General features: G+C 38.4%; 2 protein-coding genes across 10 annotated transcripts in view; one reads left to right on the top strand and one right to left on the bottom strand.

Annotated features, from left to right (window-relative positions):
- The window catches only part of DCAF17 (DDB1 and CUL4 associated factor 17), a 33,514-nt gene extending 21,268 nt beyond the window's left edge, over positions 1-12,246 (bottom strand). For 5 of the 9 annotated variants that reach the window (XM_067026281.1, XM_067026279.1, XM_067026280.1 and 2 more), the window contains exons 1-5: positions 11,791-12,246; positions 11,247-11,350; positions 5,263-5,353; positions 1,173-1,309; positions 318-396 (exon numbers count right to left, since the gene is read on the bottom strand). In XM_067026281.1, coding sequence (XP_066882382.1) covers positions 318-396; positions 1,173-1,309; positions 5,263-5,353; positions 11,247-11,350; positions 11,791-11,916 — 537 coding nt within the window. In that variant the 5' untranslated portion in view covers positions 11,917-12,246. Of the gene's footprint in view, positions 1-317; positions 397-1,172; positions 1,310-5,262; positions 5,354-9,791; positions 9,872-11,246; positions 11,351-11,790 lie in introns of those variants that run through there. The other 4 variants (XM_067026282.1, XM_067026285.1, XM_067026286.1 and 1 more) reach the window with 4 other exon arrangements.
- A 147-nt stretch (positions 12,247-12,393) lies between these two features.
- Positions 12,394-21,408, top strand: part of METTL8 (methyltransferase 8, tRNA N3-cytidine) — a 136,956-nt gene continuing 127,941 nt past the window's right edge. Inside the window, exon 1 of the mRNA XM_059053544.2 lies at positions 12,394-12,657. The gene's annotated coding sequence lies outside the window, so the exon portion shown is untranslated. The remainder of the gene's footprint in view (positions 12,658-21,408) is intronic.

Below are 21,408 nucleotides of genomic sequence, written 5' to 3'. Positions count from 1 at the left end.
CCATTATAAAACAGTATTACACTGACATGAGAAAATAGAAATAGAAAAAAGTATCAATAATTAAAACTCGAGTGATTTCTCTGAAGATAGCTCCTTTACTCTGAAGAATAAGGTTCAGATTTCTTTCCATTATGGAATATAAAATAATCTGTGGTACTTCCCCAGAGAGGCTTGAAGGGAATTGCCTAAATTTGTGGTAAACAACTTTTATAGCATTCTTCAGAAATCAAAGATCATTAGTTCTTTCATAACAAATTTTCAGACAAATTCCTCTGGAAACAAATTCTTTATTTTATTGAATGTTTAAAGATGTCCACCTGCTGGGCCAATGCTGAGCCTTTGTTCTGAGCTGACTTGACTGCAATGACTTCTTGAGGAGTGTCCCAGCTCAAGTATCTTTTAAAAGAATAAAAAGAAATTTATTCATTTGGGTCAATTTCCTTATACTTAAAATAAAAATATAATAGATATTTTTATAAGTGAACAGTTTTTCAGTTACTTAAATTATAAAAGCAAGCAGTTTATTTTAAAAACAAATAACTAAAAGAATTCCCTTAGATCCTTATATGCATTTATTCCTATTTTTAAATATATATAATTTTAATCCTTCTAGAGTCTCAGTGAATAAAAATTATATTTGATCTGTCAGTATTCAAAACTTAAAAAACAAAAAACCATTCCTGATTTAAAATGGAGGTTACGAAAAGCACTGAAAAAAAAAAAAAAAGCACTGAAAATGTTACATTCACATTTTGCATGCACATATTCATTCCAAAAATTTATATCTAATTTATAAAATTACTAGTCAAAAATTAACAGTTCTTAGATTATATTACGTAGGTAATTTAACTGCAACAGACCAGCCTTCAGAAAAATCTACCATAAATTACATCCTACATACAAAATACTATTTGTAACACGTAAATTTTTTTAAGAAAGGGTATCTGCCAACTACTAGAGGTTAGTTACTTATGAGGAATACAAAGATAAATGATAAAGGGTCTCCATCCTCAGACCTTCAATAGTCATGAGGAAAGAAAAACAGAATAGGTTTTTAAACTGAGATCCATGTATACAATGGAAAACTTAAAAAAAAAAATCTTGAAATATCCTGGGCCACAAGTCTCAATTTTTCATAATAAAATTTTAAATAACGAAGTCACAGTTAATACCTGAATTTGCAATATGAAGCAAGATATATTTTCTCAAGGACTTTTCCTGTAGTTGCTGATATACGAAGTAGCCAATTATGAGCAGTCAGTGCTATGAGTGAGGATTTATAATCTGATGTATTGGGAAGCATTTCTCCCTTAAAAAAAAATGAGGTATAAAACTGAAACTGCATGGTCATAAACAATCTGCAGTAATCCATATCCAAAGAAAACAGCTAAACACTTAAAGAAATAGTCAAATAAGTAAATTTAAAAAGAACTATTAATGCACAAATAATTAAGACAAGGAAAGATTAAAATCGTGAATTATTTTTATCATTAATTTATTAAGTGAGTTTGTTCACATTGAGTGCTTCAACAGTACCTGAAAAAACTGATTAAATATTAATCATTAAGTGTTCCAACAAATGTTAGCCAATAATTATTATAATAACAACAGTAATAGGAGTACTACTGATGCTGCTGTGGTAACAACAGCAACAATAACAGTTCTTAAAACCATGTATGGGCTTCCCTGGTGGCGTAGTGGTTGAGAGTCCGCCTGCCGATGCCGGGGACGCCGGTTCGTGCCCTGGTCTGGGAAGATCCCACATGCCGCGGAGCCACTGGGCCCATGCGTCTGGAGCCTGCACTCCGCAGCGGGAGAGGCTACAGCAGTGAGAGGCCCGCATACCACAAAAAAAAAAGTATAATTGCATAAGCAATTAAGAGTCATCTGCTAGGATAGATATTTCTTTATTCCAAGACTTGTTTTCCTTTTGATAGAAGTTAAAATGGCCAAAGAGCAAATTATCCCATTAGTCACTGTGGCTCTACTCTAACCTCAAATGAAAAGCTAAATTCCAGAATCAAGGCAGCCAAAGAAGAAAAGAGTCAGACCTAATTTTAAAGAGAACCTCTGTCTCCAATGAATTACCCCCAACAAAGGGAGAGGACAGCTGCTTGGGCGTACCTGCCACCGAGGAGTTGCCATAAAGTGGAAGACTAAGGCAGAAAGAGAAAGAGAAGCCAAGGGTTCTACTTTGATTTATAGAATAAAAAGGATGTTCTAAGAGGAAAGTTAAGAATAAGGAAGTTGAAATTACTCTTATATTGTTTGGGCTGAAGAGTGAATAGAAAAGAATGTAAGTGTAGTTATTTTATTTATACTCCTAAGATTTGTCTCCCCTTTCAAATGTTAGGGAAAGAAACAAGGTTTTTTTGTTTCTTGGGGGTGTGTGTGTGTGTGTGTGTGTGTGTGTGTGTGTGTGTGTGTGTGTGTGTGTGTGTGTGTGTGTTAAGTTTATTAGCTACTGAAGTCTTACATTGAAATCACAGGCAATGATGTAAATATTTTTATTCTTTGGTGTCTTACACAAGCATCACCTCATGGAGTTTTTAAAGTTTTTAAAAATGTACCATTTATACCTTGCCTACTTAAAAAAAAGGATTAAGTAGCATACATAATAGGTAAAAGCTATTTTCCTAAACTAAAAGTTGTATTTCACACATTACCTCAGAGAAGGAGGGTGCTAGTTTAAATGCAGTTTCACATCAGTATGTTACTACAATATGCTTTGTAGTTTTTCTTAGTGGAAAATCTTGTTCCACTTCAAATAAGAATAGTGTTTAAAGAGAATTGAGATTAGGAATTCGGTTACTAGAAACTTTATTTTGCAGGATTGCTCTAAATTTTTGATGTTCTGCACTGGTGTCTTCAAAATTTTTCTCAGTTAGGAAATCTGTCATTCTCTTCCCCTCACCAATGAGACTGGATTGAAAGGCTTTAGATGTGGGGACACAATAGTCATATTTAACTTTCAATAAGGAGTTGGGGAAGAGAACGTAGATTTAAAGCTTCCTGATTTTTAAAAAGGAGACTTCTATGAAAAGAAAGCAACTGTCCAGGGAAAAAGAAAGCAGCAGCTCTAGAAAACTACAATTTTATGTAAAAACAAGTGTTTAAAAACAAAAAAGGAATTTTAATAAATAAATGCAAAGCATAGTCTCTTAACCTTTAAACATTATTTTTGGTCACATATTCTATTTTTCCTAAAAAACAAACAGCCAGATTCAGAGACCTGATTAGTTTGTTGTAGTACTTTTTTCTTTTTTTTTTTTTTTTGGCCACACCACGCATCATGCGGGATCTTAGTTCCCTGACCAGGGGTCGAACCCGTGCCCCCTGCAGTAGAAGCAAGGAGTCTTAACCACTGGACCACCAGGGAAGCCCCTGTTGCAGTACTTTTTTTTTTTTAAACATCTTTATTGGAGTATAATTGCTTTACAATGGTGTGTTAGTTGCTGCTGTATAACCAAGTGAATCAGCTATACATATACATATATCCCCATATCTCTTCCCTCTTGCGTCTCCCTCCCACCCTCCCTATCCCACCCCTCTAGATGGTCACAAAGCTCAGAGCTGATCTCCCTGTGCTATGTGGCTGCTTCCCACTAGCTTTCTATTTTACATTTGGTAGTGTATATATGTCCATGCCACTCTCTCACTTTGTCCAGCTTACCTTTCCCCCTCCCCGTGTCCTCAAATCCATTCTCTATGTCTGTGTCTTTATTCCTGTCCTGCCCCTAGGTTCATGAGAACCTTTCTTTTTTTTTTAAGATTCCATATATATGTGTTAGCATACAGTATTTGTTTTTCTCTTTCTCATTTACTTCACCCTGTATGACAGTCTCTAGGTCCATCTACCTCACTACAAATAACTCAGTTTCGTTTCTTTTTATGGCTGAGTAATATTCCATTGTATATATGAGTTGCAGCACTTCTTAAGTGTGTTTCTTAGAACACTGATCCTATGGAAAATTAATATTTTAAAATATATCTCAAAATAGGAAGTTCTATGATCAAAACAGCTGGGAAAATGGTTTGACAATCACCATGAACAGTAGTATTATTATAAGTATTAATAGTATTAAAGGCTCTGAGAAGTAATTCTATAAATAAATTTAACCCTTTAAACAACCTAATTCTCCCAATTCGTCTAGCAATTATAAGATGTTAACATCTCTGAAAAAATACACACTGGGGCAATGTTGATCTGATGGAATGAGCTTATCTATTATTTTATTATTTTATTTTTATCCTATTATTTTCCTAAAAAGATTCATAGAAGAAACCCATAAGAATCCACTTTCAAAGAGTCATGTAACATAACTGTTGCCCTAAATATTTTATTGTCTCAATATATTAAGGAGAATAATCTCTTAAATGCTAAGAATAACTATAAACTATTTTATATCGCTTATAAAACTTTTAATCAATTCATAACTTTTTCTAGTTTTCAAGATTTACAAATGGCATTAAAAGTTAAAAATATAGTCATAGTATTAATATATAGTTTTTTAGGACAGGAATTACTTTGTGAGGAAAAATGATAATCAAAAGACATGCTCGGGCTTCCCTGGTGGCAGTGGTTAAGAATCTGCCTGCCAATGCAGCGGACATGGGTTCGAGCCCTGGTCTGGGAAGATCCCACATGCCACGGAGCAACTAAGCCTGTGCGCCACAACTACTGAGTATGAGCTCTAGAGCCCGCAAGCCACAACTACTGAAGCCCGTGTGCCACAACTACTGAAGCCCGTGCGCCTAGAGCCTGTGCTCTGCAACAAGAGAAGCCACAATGAGAAGCCTGCACCCCGCAACAAAGAGTAGCCTCCGCTCACTGCAACTAGAGAAAGCCCATGTGCAGCAGCGAAGACCCAATGCAGCCAAAAGTTAAATAAATGAATAAATTTATTTTTTTTTAAAAAAAAAGATATGCTCTCGGGCTTCCCTGGTGGCACAGTGGTTGAGAGTCCGCCTGCCAATGCAGGGGACACGGGTTCGTGCCCCGGTCCGGGAGGATCCCACATGCCGCAGAGCGGCTGGGCCCGTGAGCCATGGCTGCTGGGCCTGTGAGCCATGGCTGCTGGGCCTGCGCGTCCAGAGCCTGTGCTCCGCAGTGGCGGAGGCCACAACAGTGAGAGGCCCGCGTACAAAAAAAAGAATCACTATGATACTTAAGTTTTATTTCTTTATGCAGTATATTAACAATAATCTGTTCTTCTAGGCTAAAAATGCTTTAGAAATAAGTGCTCTAAAAACAAATCTTACCACTGGGCATTCCCATAATAAAGCATCCTCTATTTTTTCTGATTTGGAACATTTTGGCATTTCATAAAGTTTTCTTGGCTCTGATGCAACACTGGGGGAAAAAAAAAGATTATTCTTCTTCATAAATGAGGTAGTGTTTGCTCAGATTTGACGGATTTTTTTTTTTTAATTCAGAGATTGGGAATACCAAAAATACAACTTGCTACTTTGCTTTCCTCTTCTTGATTAAATGTTAACATTTTTTTTTCTGATCACAAAATTCATAATACACATTCATAGAAAAAAAATCTAAAATATGTAATAAATTAAAATAAATTATAATAGTATAAAACTACCCAATATGAACATTTTGGCTCAGTATTAGTATCTTGGTTCGTTTCCCTCTACCTTTTCTTTATGTACACATACCCACCTGCTGATCACTTTCCAAAATTGGAAGATATTCACTTCTTTCTTTACCCTTTAACATTTATTATGAATATCTCTATTGAATTCCACATTCATAAAGTGTAATTCCAACATTTTAAAATGAAAATTAATTAGATAGAGTTCCCCCCAACCAAAAAAAAAAAAAAAAGGCTTCCCTGGTGGCGCAGTGGTTGACAGTCCGCCTGCCAATGCAGGGGACACGGGTTCGTGCCCCAGTCCGGGAAGATCCCACATGCCACAGAGGGCTAGGCCTGTGACCTTGAGCCATGGCTGCTGGGCCTGAGCATCTGGAGCCCGTGCTCTGCAATGGGAGAGGCCACAACACTGAGAGGCCCGCATATCACAAAAAAAAAAAAAAAAAAAAAAGTTCCTTTATTTGCGATGCAATTAGTAGATAAAAAAGGAAATACCCTTTAAGGCTTTTCTTTTTACTCCCAAGTTGTGTTTCAAAAAGGATGAATACGTTTATACTTCTGCCAATATTGAACACTATATTTTTGATATGAAAAAGTCTCTTACCTTTAATTTATACTTCCCTGATTACAACTGAGAGGTGTACATAGATGTTTTCATTTTTTTAAACTCATGAACTTTAAAAATAAACTACTATTTAGAAACAATTTTTAGGGTGACAATTTTATTCAACTTTGATGTACTCTCACTAACTCAAAAGGTTTAAACCAAACAGAATTTCACAGGAGTGAAAGCAACCTCATATATGATTCTAACCTATGGGTAAAACACCCCTGAATGGAATATTAAAGAACTCCAATGGTATTTACCATTGGATCACCAATCAATGCCACTTACTCTGATTTTTTTAAATTTTCAATTAAAGCAGTTATCTCTAAATTGGAAAAGTTACAATATGGGCATTAAAATGATACCAAAGAATTACTGTTAATTTTGCTGGGCATGATAATGACATTATGATGATATAAGAAAATGTACAGATTTCCACTTCTAGCATGAGAGTATGAGGAGCTCTATGGACATGCTCCCCAGGAAAATGGTGAGAATTATAAAAGGACAAGTAATTAAAGTCTCTGGAAGTGGTCCTAGAGGCATATTACAAATGAAAAAACATTTACTCAAAAAAATCTACTAGAACTCAGTAAGAACAGTAAGAGTGGTGTTTGGTCTATGGTGTTTGAAGTAACATGTGCTCCCTCTCCACCATTCTTAGCTCAGCAAGATGAACACTCTACTCTAGACTGGTACAGCCAAGAGCACAGGGCTCCCTCAACCCCTGGCTCCTAGAGGGTTACCTTCCCTCAAAGGGTAGAATGACAGCATTTTCCAACCATCCTCCACCTCCTCGTTGCTGGGCCTGGGTCCTAGGTTAGTGCAGTCAAGAGGTGGGACTCCTTTCTTCTGCCTAGCCCCTACTCATGGGATGGAGGCTCTACCTTGGGCCTGCCATGCCTAAGAATACTGGAGCTCTGATTACCCTTATCCCACCTCATAAAGCAGTGGTTCCACATTGAGAGTGGCAAGAAAATCCGAGGCTAATGTCTGCCCCAAACCCATGTGCTCATCTAGAGTAGGGGAGTCATTCAGAGGCAAAAGTGCCACTGACCCTCTCCCCCCACCAGCTTGAGGGCCTTGGCTTGAAGATTTTGCCTGGTGGAGAAGCAGGCCATAAAGCAGATAGCCCCAAGTCTCTTCCCAGAGAAACTGACTTCATTTGTAACAGAGTGAGGAGAAGTTTTAGCCTAAGAGCACTCTCACAACCAGTGGAGGCTGTGATGAAAGGCAAACGAGTAGAGATCTGTAGATTCACTGACCATACAGGCTAAACTGTAGGCTGGCTAATTTGCTGGAAAGAACCAGTAAAAGATTGCTGGGAGGAGCCCTCCAGGGTCAGAACAAATCTCAAACACAACCTAAAAAAACCATTGTCTCTAACTTCTGGTTTCTGGTCCATCAGTCATGTCCTCACAACAAGAAAATAGTTAAGCAAACTGAAAATGAACAACTCTTATTAGTTACATCAGATAATTGAGGTCAGAGGGCAAATTGCTGCCCCCAAAACTGGAGAGAGAGGTGGATACCAAGAATCACAGCTTACTAGAAGCAAAAACTCAGGAGCAAGCTGCTGGAGTCAGTACTGGGGAGACAAAAACAAGAACACCAGAGAAAATTTTAGGCTCTGACACCTACAGTGACAGCAAACAACAAACACAGCCTAACTCCTAGCCAGATAAACATTAATCTCACTCTAAAGACCTATTTACTGCAATTCCTTTTACCCATTACATCATGTACAACTTTCAACAAAAAATTACAAGGCATGCTAAAATGCAAAATACAAAGTTTAAAGAGACAAAGCAAGTGTGAGGACCAGATTTAAGTTACGGTGGAGATTTTGGAAGTATCAGATTGGGAACGTAAAATAAATATGATTAATATGCTAAGGACTCTAATGGAAAAAGTGGACACATGGAGGAACAGATGGGTAATTAAGCAGAGAGAAAAAAATCCTAAGAAAAATCAAAAGGAAATGCTAGAAATCAAAAACACCATAATACAAATGTAGAATGTCTTTGATGGGCTTATCAGGAGACCAGACACAGCCGACGAAAGAATCAGGGATCTTGATCATACGTCAACAGAAACTTCCCAAACTAGAAAGAAAAAAGAATGAAAAAAGCAGAACAGGACATCTAAGAACTGTGGGAAATTGGAAAATGTGTAATGTACACATAATGGGAATACCAGAAGGAGAAGAAAGAGAACAAAACAAAAGAAATACTGAAATAACAATGGCTGAAAATTTTCCAAAATTAATGACAGACACCAAGTCACATATATAAGATGCTTACAGAACACCAAGCATGATAAATACCAAAAAATCTACACCTAGGCATACCATATTCCAACTGTAGAAAATCAAAAACAAAGAGAACATCTTGAAAGACGGCAGAGGGAAAAAAATCACCTTACCTACAGATGAAACAGGTTAAGAATTACACTGGACTTCTCTTCAGAAACCATGCAAGCAAGTAGACAGTGGAGTGAAATATTTAAAGTGATGAAACAAAACAAACTCCCACCAACCTAGAATTCTGCATCCTGAGAGGTTATCCTTCAAAAGTTGAGGAGAAATAAGACTTTTTCAGACAAACAAAAATTGAGCGAATGTGTTGTCAGTGAACCTGCCTTATAAGAAAGTTCTGCCTTAAGAACTCAAAGAAGTTCTCCAGAGAAGAAAAATGATATAGGTCAGAAACTCAGATCTACATAAAGAAAAGAAGAATGTTAAAGAAGGAATAAATAAAGATAAAATAAAATCCATTGTTTTTCTTATACTTAATTGATTTAACAGATAAAAATGTGTTTATAATAACGTATTCAGCAACAAGGTACTCAATTATTATAGCTTATGGATAAGTAAAATGAATGACAGCAATATTATAAAAGACAGGAGGGAGGAATTAAAAACACTCTGTTATAAGGTAGCTGCACTACTCATGAAGAGAGTAGGAGAAAGTGACTTAGATTAGTTGTAAATGTATACTTCAAGTTCCAAGGCAACCACTAAAAAGTTTAAAAAAGAAATATAATTGATTGTTAAAGTGGAGAGAAAATGTAATCATATAGGATGCTCAGTTAAAACCAGAGAAGGCAGAAAAAGAATAAAAGACAAAGAAACAAAGAACAAACACAATGAATAGAAAATAGCTACAAATATGGGAGGTATTAAACCAAGTACATCAATAATCACTTTAAATGTGAGTGGTCTGAATACACCTATCAAAAGACAGAGTGTCAGAGTAGATTAAAAACAAGGCTCAAATATATGTTATAACATGTAAGTATACCATGCAAATATTACCCACAAGAAAGCTGGAGTAGCCATATTAATTTCAGACACAGCAGACTTTGACAAGGAAAATTATCAGGGATAAAGAGTGGCATTACTTAATGTGTATGCATCTAACAACAGAATGTCAAAATATGTGAGACAAAAACTTATAGAACACAAGGAGAAATAGACAAATCCACTAATATAGTTAGAGACTTCAAAACAACCTCTATCAGTAACTGACAGATCCAACAAGCAGAGTCCATAAGGATATAGTTGAACTGAACAGTACCATCAGTCAGCTGGGTCCAACTGACATCTTTAGAGTACTTCATCCAACAACAAGGGAATGAATACACATTCTTCTCAAGCCCACGTGAAACATTCACCAAGATAGACCACACTCTGGGCCATAAAGTACACGTCAACAAATTTAAAAAACTAGAAATAATACAAAATATGCTCTCAGAACACAGTGGAATTAGATTAGAAATCAATAACAGAAAGATAGCTGGAAAATCTCAAAATATTTGGAGATTAAATGACACATTTCTAATTAACACAAGGGTCAAAGAAGCTGTCAAATTTTAAAATGAATATACAACATATCAACATTCGTGGTAGCAAGGACAGCAAAACCGTCCTTAGAGGGAAATGTATGGCATTAAATATATATATTAGAAAAGGAGAGGTGTTTCTGGGTTGGTGAACACATGGACATTCAGGAAGAGTGGCGGGCTCAGAGAGCATAGAAGCTCTGTGCACCTTCCCATATACATTGCCCTATGCATCTCTTCCATCTGGCTGTTCCTGAGTTATAAACTTTTATAATAAACTGTTAATCTACTAAGAAGCCAGTCACACACAAAAATCACATATTATGTGATTCAATTTTTTGAAATGTCCAAAACAGATGAATCTATAGAGACAGAAAGTAGACTAGCAGTTGCATCGGGCTGACGGTGATGAAGGTATCCTGGTGATAGCTAAGGGGTACAGTGTTTCTTTTTGAGGTAATGAAAATGTTCTAAAATTAACTGTAGTGATGGTTGCCTATATGAACCATCAGTGGTTCATCAAATTCATTTTCGCTGAATTTCAAGGAAGTAAAAATCATTGAATCGTACACTTTAAAAGGGTGAATTACAAAGCCGTTAAAAAAGAAAAGAACCATATTTTTTTAGAGAAGCAAACTTAAGTACGGCACGATGTCTGGAATATGCTTTAAAATATTTAGCAAAGGAATAAAGGAAGAGGGGGGTGGGAAAAGATAAGCAAATTTGGCAAAATCTTGATCCTTTTTGAATCTAGGTCATGAATATATGGGGTTCACTATGCTATTCTCTACTTGAGCAAGTTTGAAAATTTTCTTCTAAAACAAAGGCAAGTACTTTCATAACAAAACACAAGAAGTCTTCTCTAAAACAGCATCTAATTAGTAGGTACCTGGATCTCTTGACTCTGGTATCTTTTAAGCAGAATAAAATACTACATTGTACTCAGCAATCTGTCATTTTGCCTGCAATATAAATTTGCTTTAAATTGATGTTTACAAGGATAAAACCTCAAACTTTAGATTTAACAAGATTTTTAAATTACATGCATTTTACCCCCTACCCTTATTTTGGACCGATTTCTCCATTCTCCTATTTCACTAAGCACTAATGTAGGCATGTGTTTCTATAAAAATTAGAGTTAAGATCAACAGTCAAATGAATTACAGCAAAAACTTTCACCAAAAAGATACCTGCTAACACAGCACCGATAGTTGTCAAAATATATTCTTCCTCTCTCATAGGCTATAGGTGACTTGGAATGAGTTGTCCAAACATTCTTAAACTTAGTACTTTCCTGGAAGACAAAAGGAATTTCAATTTAGCAAATAACTCCTAAGCGTCTACTGTGCACCAATTTTAAGTTGGATAGTTACATTTACAGTTTTCAAAGTAATTTCATGTACGTTCTTAAAAAAACATTATGTTCAATTCTTCCTCACTCTGCCTTCACGTTTTGGCTTAAGTGGGGTGACCAATTTTTAGAAAAAAAACTGTCTGCAAGAAGACATAAGAAAGTTAAAACTAAAAGCATGTGGCGGTTCTATTAAAGGCTATTTTCTAATCCTCCAGGTTCAAGGCCTGGATCACCCTGCCCATCAAGGGTGATCTTCTTAAAACGGGGCTGTATTGCGTGAAAACTGCACCCCGGCCGGAAGCTTGACTCCCACCCCTAGCCCCATCCCCCGCCAGTCGCCTCGCTGCCCTTGGTTCGGCTTCCGGCCGGCGGGCGGTCACCTGGCACACCAGCGCCCGCAGGATACCCAGGTTCGTCCTCTGCACCACGCCCGCGTCCCGAGAGAAGAAGCCCAGCGCCCGGCGACTCAGCCTGCGGCACACGTTGGGCTTCTGGCTTGGGCCCATGGAGGTGCGGGCCGGTGGTGGAGTTGGCAGGGCCCAAGATGGGTGCGCCCCTCACTCCGGCGCCGGGCAGCGGCCGCTACCTCCGAACCTCCAGGCCCCAACTCCCCGAGGGGGCCAGGAAAAGCTGACACCTGGAGCCGGGCCGGGGGCGCACGTTAGTGGGGAGACGGAAGGCAGAGACGGCGCCGCCCGAGAGCGGGCAATTGGAAAGGAAAAGAAACTCCCTTCCGGGCTGGCCCCTCAAACGCTCTCCGGCTCCGGACCCGGCGGCAGACACTGCGACGCCCGTAACGCGCGGTCCGCCGGAGCCATTCCCTCACTGGGAAATGTAGTTCCCAGTGCCCTCGGAGGGATCTTGACTTGTTCCCAGAACTACAACCCCCACAAGGCAGCGGGGAGCGAGCGCGTGCCCCGGCCCCGCCTCCAACCGGCCGCGGCCCCGCCCCGCCCCGCCCCGTCTCCTCTGGCCAAGGCAGAGGCTGCGCCGTAGGGCTGGCGCGCCTTTCCGGCTCTGCACGCGGCACCTGGGGAGATCCTTGGGGGCGCTGTGCTGCAGCCTCTTGGTCCCCGATACCTGTTCGAACCCTGCATTCAAGGGTCTGTCCCTTGCCGCCCCGGTACCCTTACGTCTCTCAGCCCCCGACTTTTGCTCTGAGAGGCCCTGACCGGGCGCCGAGAGGGGGGCAGTGTCGTGTGCTACCGCCCCTCTTCCCCGAAGGCAGCGTCCTGTGCTAAAGAAAGGTACGCCCTCGGCTTTCCCTTCAGTCACGCGTTGGAAGTTGTGGACGAGGTGGACGGTTAAACCTTTTGGGTCCGTAAACACTATGCTTTTGTTATTATGAGTTAGTGGTGATGGTGCTGGCATTCCCACCAAACTAGAGTTGAATTACTTTCCCGGAGGCCCGCCCCTTTGTTGTCCGCGGAGATGCAGGCCGGTTTTGCGATAATTGCTGCATTGTCCTTACTCTCGCCTTTTTCCCCCCTCCTTATCGGGAATGAAATATGAACTCCACGTTGATTCCTCTAAGTAAAAGATAACTTTGTGTCTAGCCCTGCCTGTAGGGTCAAGATTCCTGTCATATCCTCAAGGGCTGGGTCATTGAGGATATGACATTCCTACCACACTAAGGTTTCAGTAATCATGCACCAGACGAGGCCCATTGCTTTGCTTTAAGTGCCTTGAGGGTGGTGTCTTTACATCTCCCACGTGGCCTCTTGTTCAGACGTGGGCTAGGGAGTGATTGCGTTTGACTGACAGAGCAAAAAGTACAATACTGGGTGAGTGCATTGGTTTTAAGTGTTTAGGAAAAATTTGTCATATCTCTTTTTAACTCTGCTGAATTTCCTTTAGGGCCTGGGCTTTTGCTGATTTTTTCATGACTTATTTACAGCATACTGTGGAGTGCTTTGTATATTTTTAGAGAGCACTATAATAGTTAATTTGGTAATTCATGAATGCAGCTGTCACTGAGAAAACGGACCCAGAAAAGATAACTGGGTTTTCTTTGGCTGAAATGAAATTCAAATCATTGCTGAATTGAATTGATCACCTCTTTTTTTCTCCTTCCCCTTTACCCCAACTTGTTTGTCTCCCGGTGGTCTGTATCTCACCACCAAGTCACCCTAGGGACAGTCATCCTAGATGCCCTCTTTTCTGTCACCCTCAACCAAGTGCTTTTGATTCTGTTATCCATCTGCTGTTCATATCCCCCCGGAGTAATTTAGGGCCTCACCATTTTATCACATTATTATGTTAAGTAGCCTCCTTTCTGCCTTACTTAAATACTTTCAGTTTCAACCCTCCACACTGCTGCCAGAGTGGTTTTTCTAAAGCACAAATCTGTCATTTCTCTATTTAATCTTTCAGTGGCTCCCAGTCACCCAGAGCAGAATTTCTCAAACCTAAGTAGATACCTAGGATTCTCTATGGTGAACTTAAAATATGTTCGGTATAAATGGGTGTACATTAAATGAAGCAAAACTGTAAAACAAATAAATTCTGATGACTGCTTATTCATTGTTACCAATGAGACTGTTTTTGCTGGACCTATCATGATCTAAAATAATGTAAACCTTCACGGTCCTCCAGGGCATAAATTCCTTACAGAAAGGCCTGTCCGCATTGTCCTTGTGTTGAGAGATTACTCAGTGACTTCACCTCTTTTCTTTATTTAAACCAATGTAAAAATCTTCCTTTGTTCATTGTGTCATGATTTCATTTGACCTTCACTTGACAAATATCATTTAGGTAAAAGTCTCCATGTCTCTCATTAATCTGTGCCAATGATAAACCACTTGTTTGCCAGTGCAGTCCTAAATACAAACATGTGAACTGAAATCTTGTGACAGTACTGTAATCAATTAAAATGTAGTCATCCAGATGATCCAGAGTATCCTTTTGTTCAAAAATTTTTTTTAATTTAGATTTTTAACAAATTAAAAATACGTTTCTCTAGAGAAATATCATAACCTCGAGGCTACATATACGAATTCCTCGAGGTCAGTATAGGTGCCTTATAGGACAAAATCTGAATGCCTTAGTGTAGTATACAGGGCACTTTACTATCTTCATCTTGCCCACATTTTCAGCCTCATCTTTGCCCATCCTTCATAGTTGCTCCTTTTTTTTTTTTAAGAGTCTGTGCTTATTTTAAAAATTTTATTTAATTAATTTATTATTTTTGGCAGCATTGGGTCTTCACTGCTGTGCGCGCGTTTTCTCTAGTTGCAGTGAGCGGGGACTTTTCTTCCTTGTGGTGTGCGGACTTCTCATTGCGGTGTCTTCTCGTTGCGGAGCACGGGCTCTAGGCGTGTGGGCTTCATTAGTTGCGGCATGCGGGTTCAGTAGTTGTGGCTCACGGTTTCTAGAGCACAGGCTCAGTAGTTGTGGCACACGGGCTTAGTTGCTCTGTGGCATATGGGATCTTCCCAGACTAGGGCTCCAACCCGTGTCCCCTGCAATGGCAGACGGATTCTTAACCACTGTGCCACCAGGGAAGCCCCACGTTTGCTCTTGTGCTTCTGACATGTTGCCTACTTGCTCAAGCCAGGGTGCCTTTACATTTAAAAATTTCTTTGTCTGGAGCTCCCTTCCTCTCCTCATATCTATTTATCTCAAGACTCATCCCAGGTATCACAGTTCCACTCACACACTTTTCCTGACCCCTCCATCTTCTAACATGTTAGAAGAGACAAGGCAAGTTATAGACTTGCCTCTTCTAACAGGTTACTCTGCATACACTGGTTGTGGCACTATATTAGAATTGTTGTTTGCCTGTCTTCCCAACGTTTGTGTTTAGAGAGGTCCATTCATTCATTCAACATACATATGCAGTAACCACATTTTAGGCAGTGTGCTAAGGATGCATATGTATGTTGAATGAATGGGCTATTCTAAAAACAATGTTGTACAGATTCTATTAATAGTCAGCAACTAAGTACTTTTAATATAGAATCAGATTTAGTCTTCATTCTTTAAATAAGTAGGAAACCACAATATTAATAAAAAGAAATAACTTTTTAAAAACTTTAATCCCTTGTTATAAAGCAGAAACTAACACACCATTGTAAAGCAATTATATTCCAATAAAGATGTTAAAAAAATAAAAATAAACCTATGAGAATAAATAAATAAATAAAGATTCTTTTCTTCACAAACAAACAAAAAAACTTTAATCCCTAACAGTTCTACCTATAAAGTAGATATTTTCTTGTTGAAGGTAAAATGTCAGGAACAGATACCCCTAGGTTAAGATTTGGAAATGACTTCTCTTAATTTGGGGCATAAAACAAACATTAGTGTTTTTTTGTTTGTTTTTTAGTTTTCATTCTGTGTCTGTGTGATGTTTAGAGAATACTTAACCATCCTTGCCATGATATTTTAAAGACAGAAAAGAGGACATATGAGTTCAGAAGTTACTAAAATGGTTTTTGTTCACATATGTCGTTTAAAGAGGCATAACAGAATAAATGTATAAAACACTGCGTTTATTAAACCTGAACATTTGTTCAGAGACAAAGAAATTTGAACCAAGGCCACAAGAGGTCATTCATTCAACATATAATTATTTTCATCTACAATATGCTGGCAACTATTCGGCATAGGGTATAACAATGAACAGGGAACAAGGTCCTCACGTGTTGGGAGAGACAGACAATACATAGATTTTAAAAATAAGATTTTCAGGTAGTGATAAAGTGCTGGGAAGAAGAGAAAACAGAGTGATGTGCTCGACAGTGAGTGGTTGAGAGTCCTGCTGTACCCAGAATGGTCAGGAAAGGCCTCTCTGAAGAGTGGAGTTTGAACTGAGCCCTGAATGATGAGGATGAGCCAATCTGCATGAACTAAGGTTAGAGTAGTCCAGGCAGAGGGATGCTCCAATTCAGGGTCCCCAAGGCGGTCACAACGTTGGATTATTCTAAAACTATGAGAAGGCTAGTGTGATTCTTTAGTGTGCGTGAGGGAAGTGAACTTGCCAAGGTAGGCTGGGACCAAGTCACGTTGGATATAAGGAATTTTGGATTTTATTCTGTTGCGATGGGATGCCATAGGACACTTTGAAGAAGGAGTATAACATGATCTAATTTGTCATATTAAGATGATTGTGGCTATAGTGTACTGCAGTGGCACAGGAACAGAAACAAGGAGATGGTGGCTCTTGCATTGGTCCAGATAAGAGATGATAGATGGACTAGAGTGGTAGCAGGAGAGATGGAAAGAAGGGAACAGATTCAGGATATATTTATTTTGAAAGTAGAACTGACAGGACTTCTGATGGAGTGGATATTAAAGATGAAGGAAAGAGTCAAGTGAAATCGTGATAAAGCAGAACCACAAATCAACATCCCCAAATTCCTCAGAACAAATGGAAAGCAGGGAAATACTCATGATGTGCTGTCAATGAAAGATGCCAAGATTTCATTAAATGTACACATTAGCATTATAGACATTAATGCTGGAGAATGTTAGTATCTGTTCTATGGCTGGGGCATGTGGGAAGAGAGGAATAAAATCAGGTCCCAGAAGTAGGCAGGGGTCAGAGCATGTGAGCCCATGGCAATGAGATGGAAAAAATCTCTGGAGTGATATTACATCCCCTTAAAGAGACAGTTAGGTACAGCATCAGGACAAGAGTGAAGTAGAGAGACCAGTTAGCAGGTAATTGTAGTAGTTCAGGTGAGAGTGAGTCACTTTTGGAAATTTATTTTGAAATTATTGAGGCTTTTTACCATAAATTTAGTTCTTTTATTTTTTCTCTGTATATTTTGATGATATATGTCTGAACATGTAGTAGATGCATTCATATACAAAATCCAGAAAGATTTAGGTTTAAAGGATTGATAGTAAAGTTTACAAACTATTCCTCTTATTTAAAAATATATTTTATTCATTCAAAAGAATATGTATAGGTAACATAGCATAATATATAAATAATAGTTATAAAATGAATACCCAGATAGCTATCATCAACTTTAAAAAAACAGAACATTACCTAAAACTTTGACATCTCCTATGTGCCCATCGTTTTTCCTGGATCCCTCTTTCCTCTTTATATAAAACATTAAGTTTTGAATGTTTTTGAACATCATATAAATTGAATCATACTGCATATATGTACTCTTTTACAAATTGTCTATTTTTACTTCAACATTACACTTGACAGAGTACCTGTAGTTCATTTCATTTATTTTTACCAATATATAGTATTTCATTGTGTGAATTTACTACAATTTATTTATCCATTTTCTACTGACTGGGCTTTTGTTTCTTTTGGCCTTTTTATTCCTAGAAAAGTGCTTCTATAGACCTTAAACCTGTGTTTTGGTACACACATTAAAAAAGGTGTTCTTTTTCTATTTCTGTGTAACGAATTACCCCAAACTAAGCACCTTAAACTAACACCCATTTATTGTCCCTCTTTTTTTGTACACCGATGACTACTTGTCCCAGAGGCATTTATTGGAGGGGCCCTCATTTCTCCACAGATCTGTAGTGCTAACTGTTATATATCAAGTTTACATTCATAGTGTATTTCTAGGCTCTATTTTCTGGTCTATTCTATTTTTCTCTCCCTGGGTTAATGAATACCTGACCACTTTTATAATAAGGCTTTCCAGCTGGTAGAGCAAGTCCTCTACCTTATTCCTTTTCTTCAGGAGGGTCTTATTTCTTTTTTGCAATTGCACTTTCTTATACATTTTAAAATCTAAGTTCTACAAAAACCTTACTGGAATTTTGATTGGGATGACATTAAATCTACCTATCAATTTGAAGAGAACTGACATCTTTACCATATGAAATTATCCTGTCTCTGGATGTCTCTCCATTTATTTAGATCTTTTTAGTGTCTTTTAATGAAATTTTATAACCTTTTTCTTTAATGGATTGCATATTTTGCAACTTTCTAAGTACATTATATTTTTGGTCAGTGTTGTAAATGGTATATGTATTTTTTTAATTAATTTTTTTGGGGGGGCTGCGTTGGGTCTTCGTTGTGTGAATGGTATATTTTCAAATTAGGTCTTCTCACTATATTTTTGCTAGTATGTAAACATGCAGTTGTCTTTTTGTATGTTGATCTTACATTTAGCAACGTTGTTTCTGTATATTGATCTTTTGTTTGCCAACATTTATCTTTAATAGCAATAATTGTCATTTGTAAGATTTGGGGGATTTTTCTACATAGATAATCATGTCCTCTGGAAACTGGGACAGTTTTGTTACTTCCCTCTCAATTCTTTTACTTTTGTTCCTCTTTCTTTTCTTACTATGTTGACCAGGACCTCCAGTGCAGTGTTGAATAGAACCAGTGATAATGGACATCCTTGTCTTATTCATGTTTATAAATGGAATACTTCTAATATTTCACCATTAAGGATGACATTGTAGGTTTTTGGTAGCTCCCTTTTATCAGGTTAATGAAATTCTCAACCATTCCATATTTGCTAAAAGTCTTGTTCATTTTATTTTTAGTCATGAATGGGTGTTGAATTTTATCAAAGACTTTCTCTGTAACTGCTGAGGTGACAATATAATTTTTTTCCTGTAATCTGATAATGTGGTAATTACATAAATATATTTTCTAATGTTAAACCAAACTTGAGTTTAGATAAGTTTTTGTGATGTGTTTTGTTTTTTAAACACTGTGGAATTTGGGCAACTGCTGGCTTCATTGCTCTCTCAGCTCTTTGGATCTTTGCTAGCTTTTGGTCTCTGATGGTTTCTCCTTCTTTTTTGCTGGCTCACTGATGTATCGATATTTAACAAGATATATTTTTTAATGTATTTGTCCAGGCTTTTGGGAATATTTTATAGCAGAAAGGTTTTTGGGGTATCAGGTTCACCAAATTACCAAAACAAGAATTCCACTTTCTCATATTTTTAGTGTAAAAGCTTCCATTAATGTAAGATACAATCACTTAGCACCATTTCTGTCTTCTCTTCTTCTTGTCTGTGTGCACAACCATGCCTCTCCCTGCTGAAATCAAGGAAGTGGAGTTGTGTGGTAGAAAGAGCATCACATCAGGAGTCACAAGGCACAAGCTGTAGCACCATCAGCATCACATAGTGAAATTTTGACCAAGCCACTTACTCTGTTTCCTTCAGTCATCTGCTAAGTGGAAACAGGATTGAAGTGAATCACATGAATTTATAAACATGAACACACTGTTGTAGAGAGTTTGGGGAGGAGAGAGGGTTGATTAAGTAGCACAGAGCATTGTTTTTTTTTTTAGGGTGGAGAAATTTCGTATGATACTGTAATGGTGGATACAGAACACTGTGCATTTCTTTTTTTTTTTTTCTTTTCCTGTAGTGCCATGCACGGCATGCAGGATCTTAGTTCCCCAACCAGGGATCGAACCCATGCCCCCTGCATTGGAAGCATGGAGTCTTAACCATTGGAGTGCCAGGAAAGTCCCAGACTATGCATTTATTAAAACCCATATAGCTTTATAGCACAAAGAGTAAAACTTAATGTATGCAAAATTTTAAAAAGAAGGGGAAGAGGGGGTTCCAGGATATAATGCAGACGGTGACAAAAGAATCTAACTATATTACAAATGTATACGGTGACCTCACTGAAAGGGGCAAGAGAAAAGGTGCTGACCTAAGTAACTTTGAAAATGAGACTGTAAGACTAAAAAGCAGTAGGAACTATACTTAAGCGCTCTCCTCTAGTTGATAAAAGTTTCCCACAGAGGTATGGGTTAATAAATAATTCTGAAGCTACTACACATGAGTACTGGAATTAAACAATTAATAGCTGCATGGTGGATGATGGCAACCAGGTTTCTTACTGTTGGAGTGGGAGGTTATGGACAACCTAGTGAGGAAGGCTAGAATGATCCATGTGGTAATGGATTAGAGTTGGAGACATTAGTATAATCTCTAGTTAGCTTACTATAGATACAGATGGATACATATGAAATATTTATAGATAAAGATATGTGTAAATACATGGTTTAGTATACACACATATGTTTCCTTGCTTTGTCAGTTGAGAGGGCCTAAAAGCAAGGACAGCGTAGTAGCAAAGAGCACGCCCAGCGCCCAGACACTCTATTTATTTAATAAATTATTTTATTTTATTTTATTTATTTTTGGCTGCGTTGGGTCTTCAGTGCTGTGCGCGGGCTTTCTCTAGTTGCGGTGAGCGGGGGCTACTCTTTGTTGTAGTGCACAGGCTTCTCATTGCGGTGGCTTCTCTTTGTTGCAGAGCATGGACTCTAGGTGTATGGGCTTCCGTAGTTGTAGCACGCAGGCTCAGTGGTTGTGGCTCGCAGGCTCTAGAGCGCAGGCTCAGTAGTTGTGGCGCACAGGTTTAGTTGCCCCGCGGCATGTGGGATCTTCCCAGACCAGGGATTGAACCCATGTCCACTGCATTGGCAGGCGGATTCTTAACCTTTTGCCACCAGGGAAGTCCCAACACTCTTTAGAGGAAATGGCTGATTCTAGGACTGGGTCAAGGAATATACAAGAGTCTGCAACATCTTGTAGTGCCAGAAAGTAAAGAAGTGCTCAAAAACACCATGATGGGAATGTGTCAAAAGGATATAGGAGCCAACAGAAAGAGCTCTTAATGGGCAAAGCAGGAATAGTTTGAACAACAAAATAAAGTAGTATTGGGTTATAACCCAAAGTTTAAAATAAATATCTTTGAGTCTGTACTGATATAAACAAGTGATTGAACAAATAAATGGGGGAGAAGAAACAAATCTCCCTTGCAAAAACATTCCAAATAATTTATGTAGACACTTCACCCTTAAAAAGGTGGAGCATAACTCCCCGCTCCTTAAGTGTTGGCTGTGCATAGTGACTTCCTGCCAAAGCATATGGTATAGAAAAGAGGGGGGTTGGTAACTTTATGGTAGAAACCTGTCAGTCACTGCCTCAGCCAATTTATCAAGGTTAACATCAACAGTGGTGAGTCATGTTCATATCATGTACCCTTGATATGATGTGATAAGAATGGCACTTTACCTCTGTGGTTT

The sequence above is a fragment of the Kogia breviceps genome, chromosome 2 (genome assembly GCF_026419965.1).
Source record: "Kogia breviceps isolate mKogBre1 chromosome 2, mKogBre1 haplotype 1, whole genome shotgun sequence".
NCBI classification, from domain to species: Eukaryota; Metazoa; Chordata; class Mammalia; order Artiodactyla; family Physeteridae; genus Kogia; species Kogia breviceps.
This window is presented reverse-complemented; position numbering and strand designations above follow the sequence as displayed.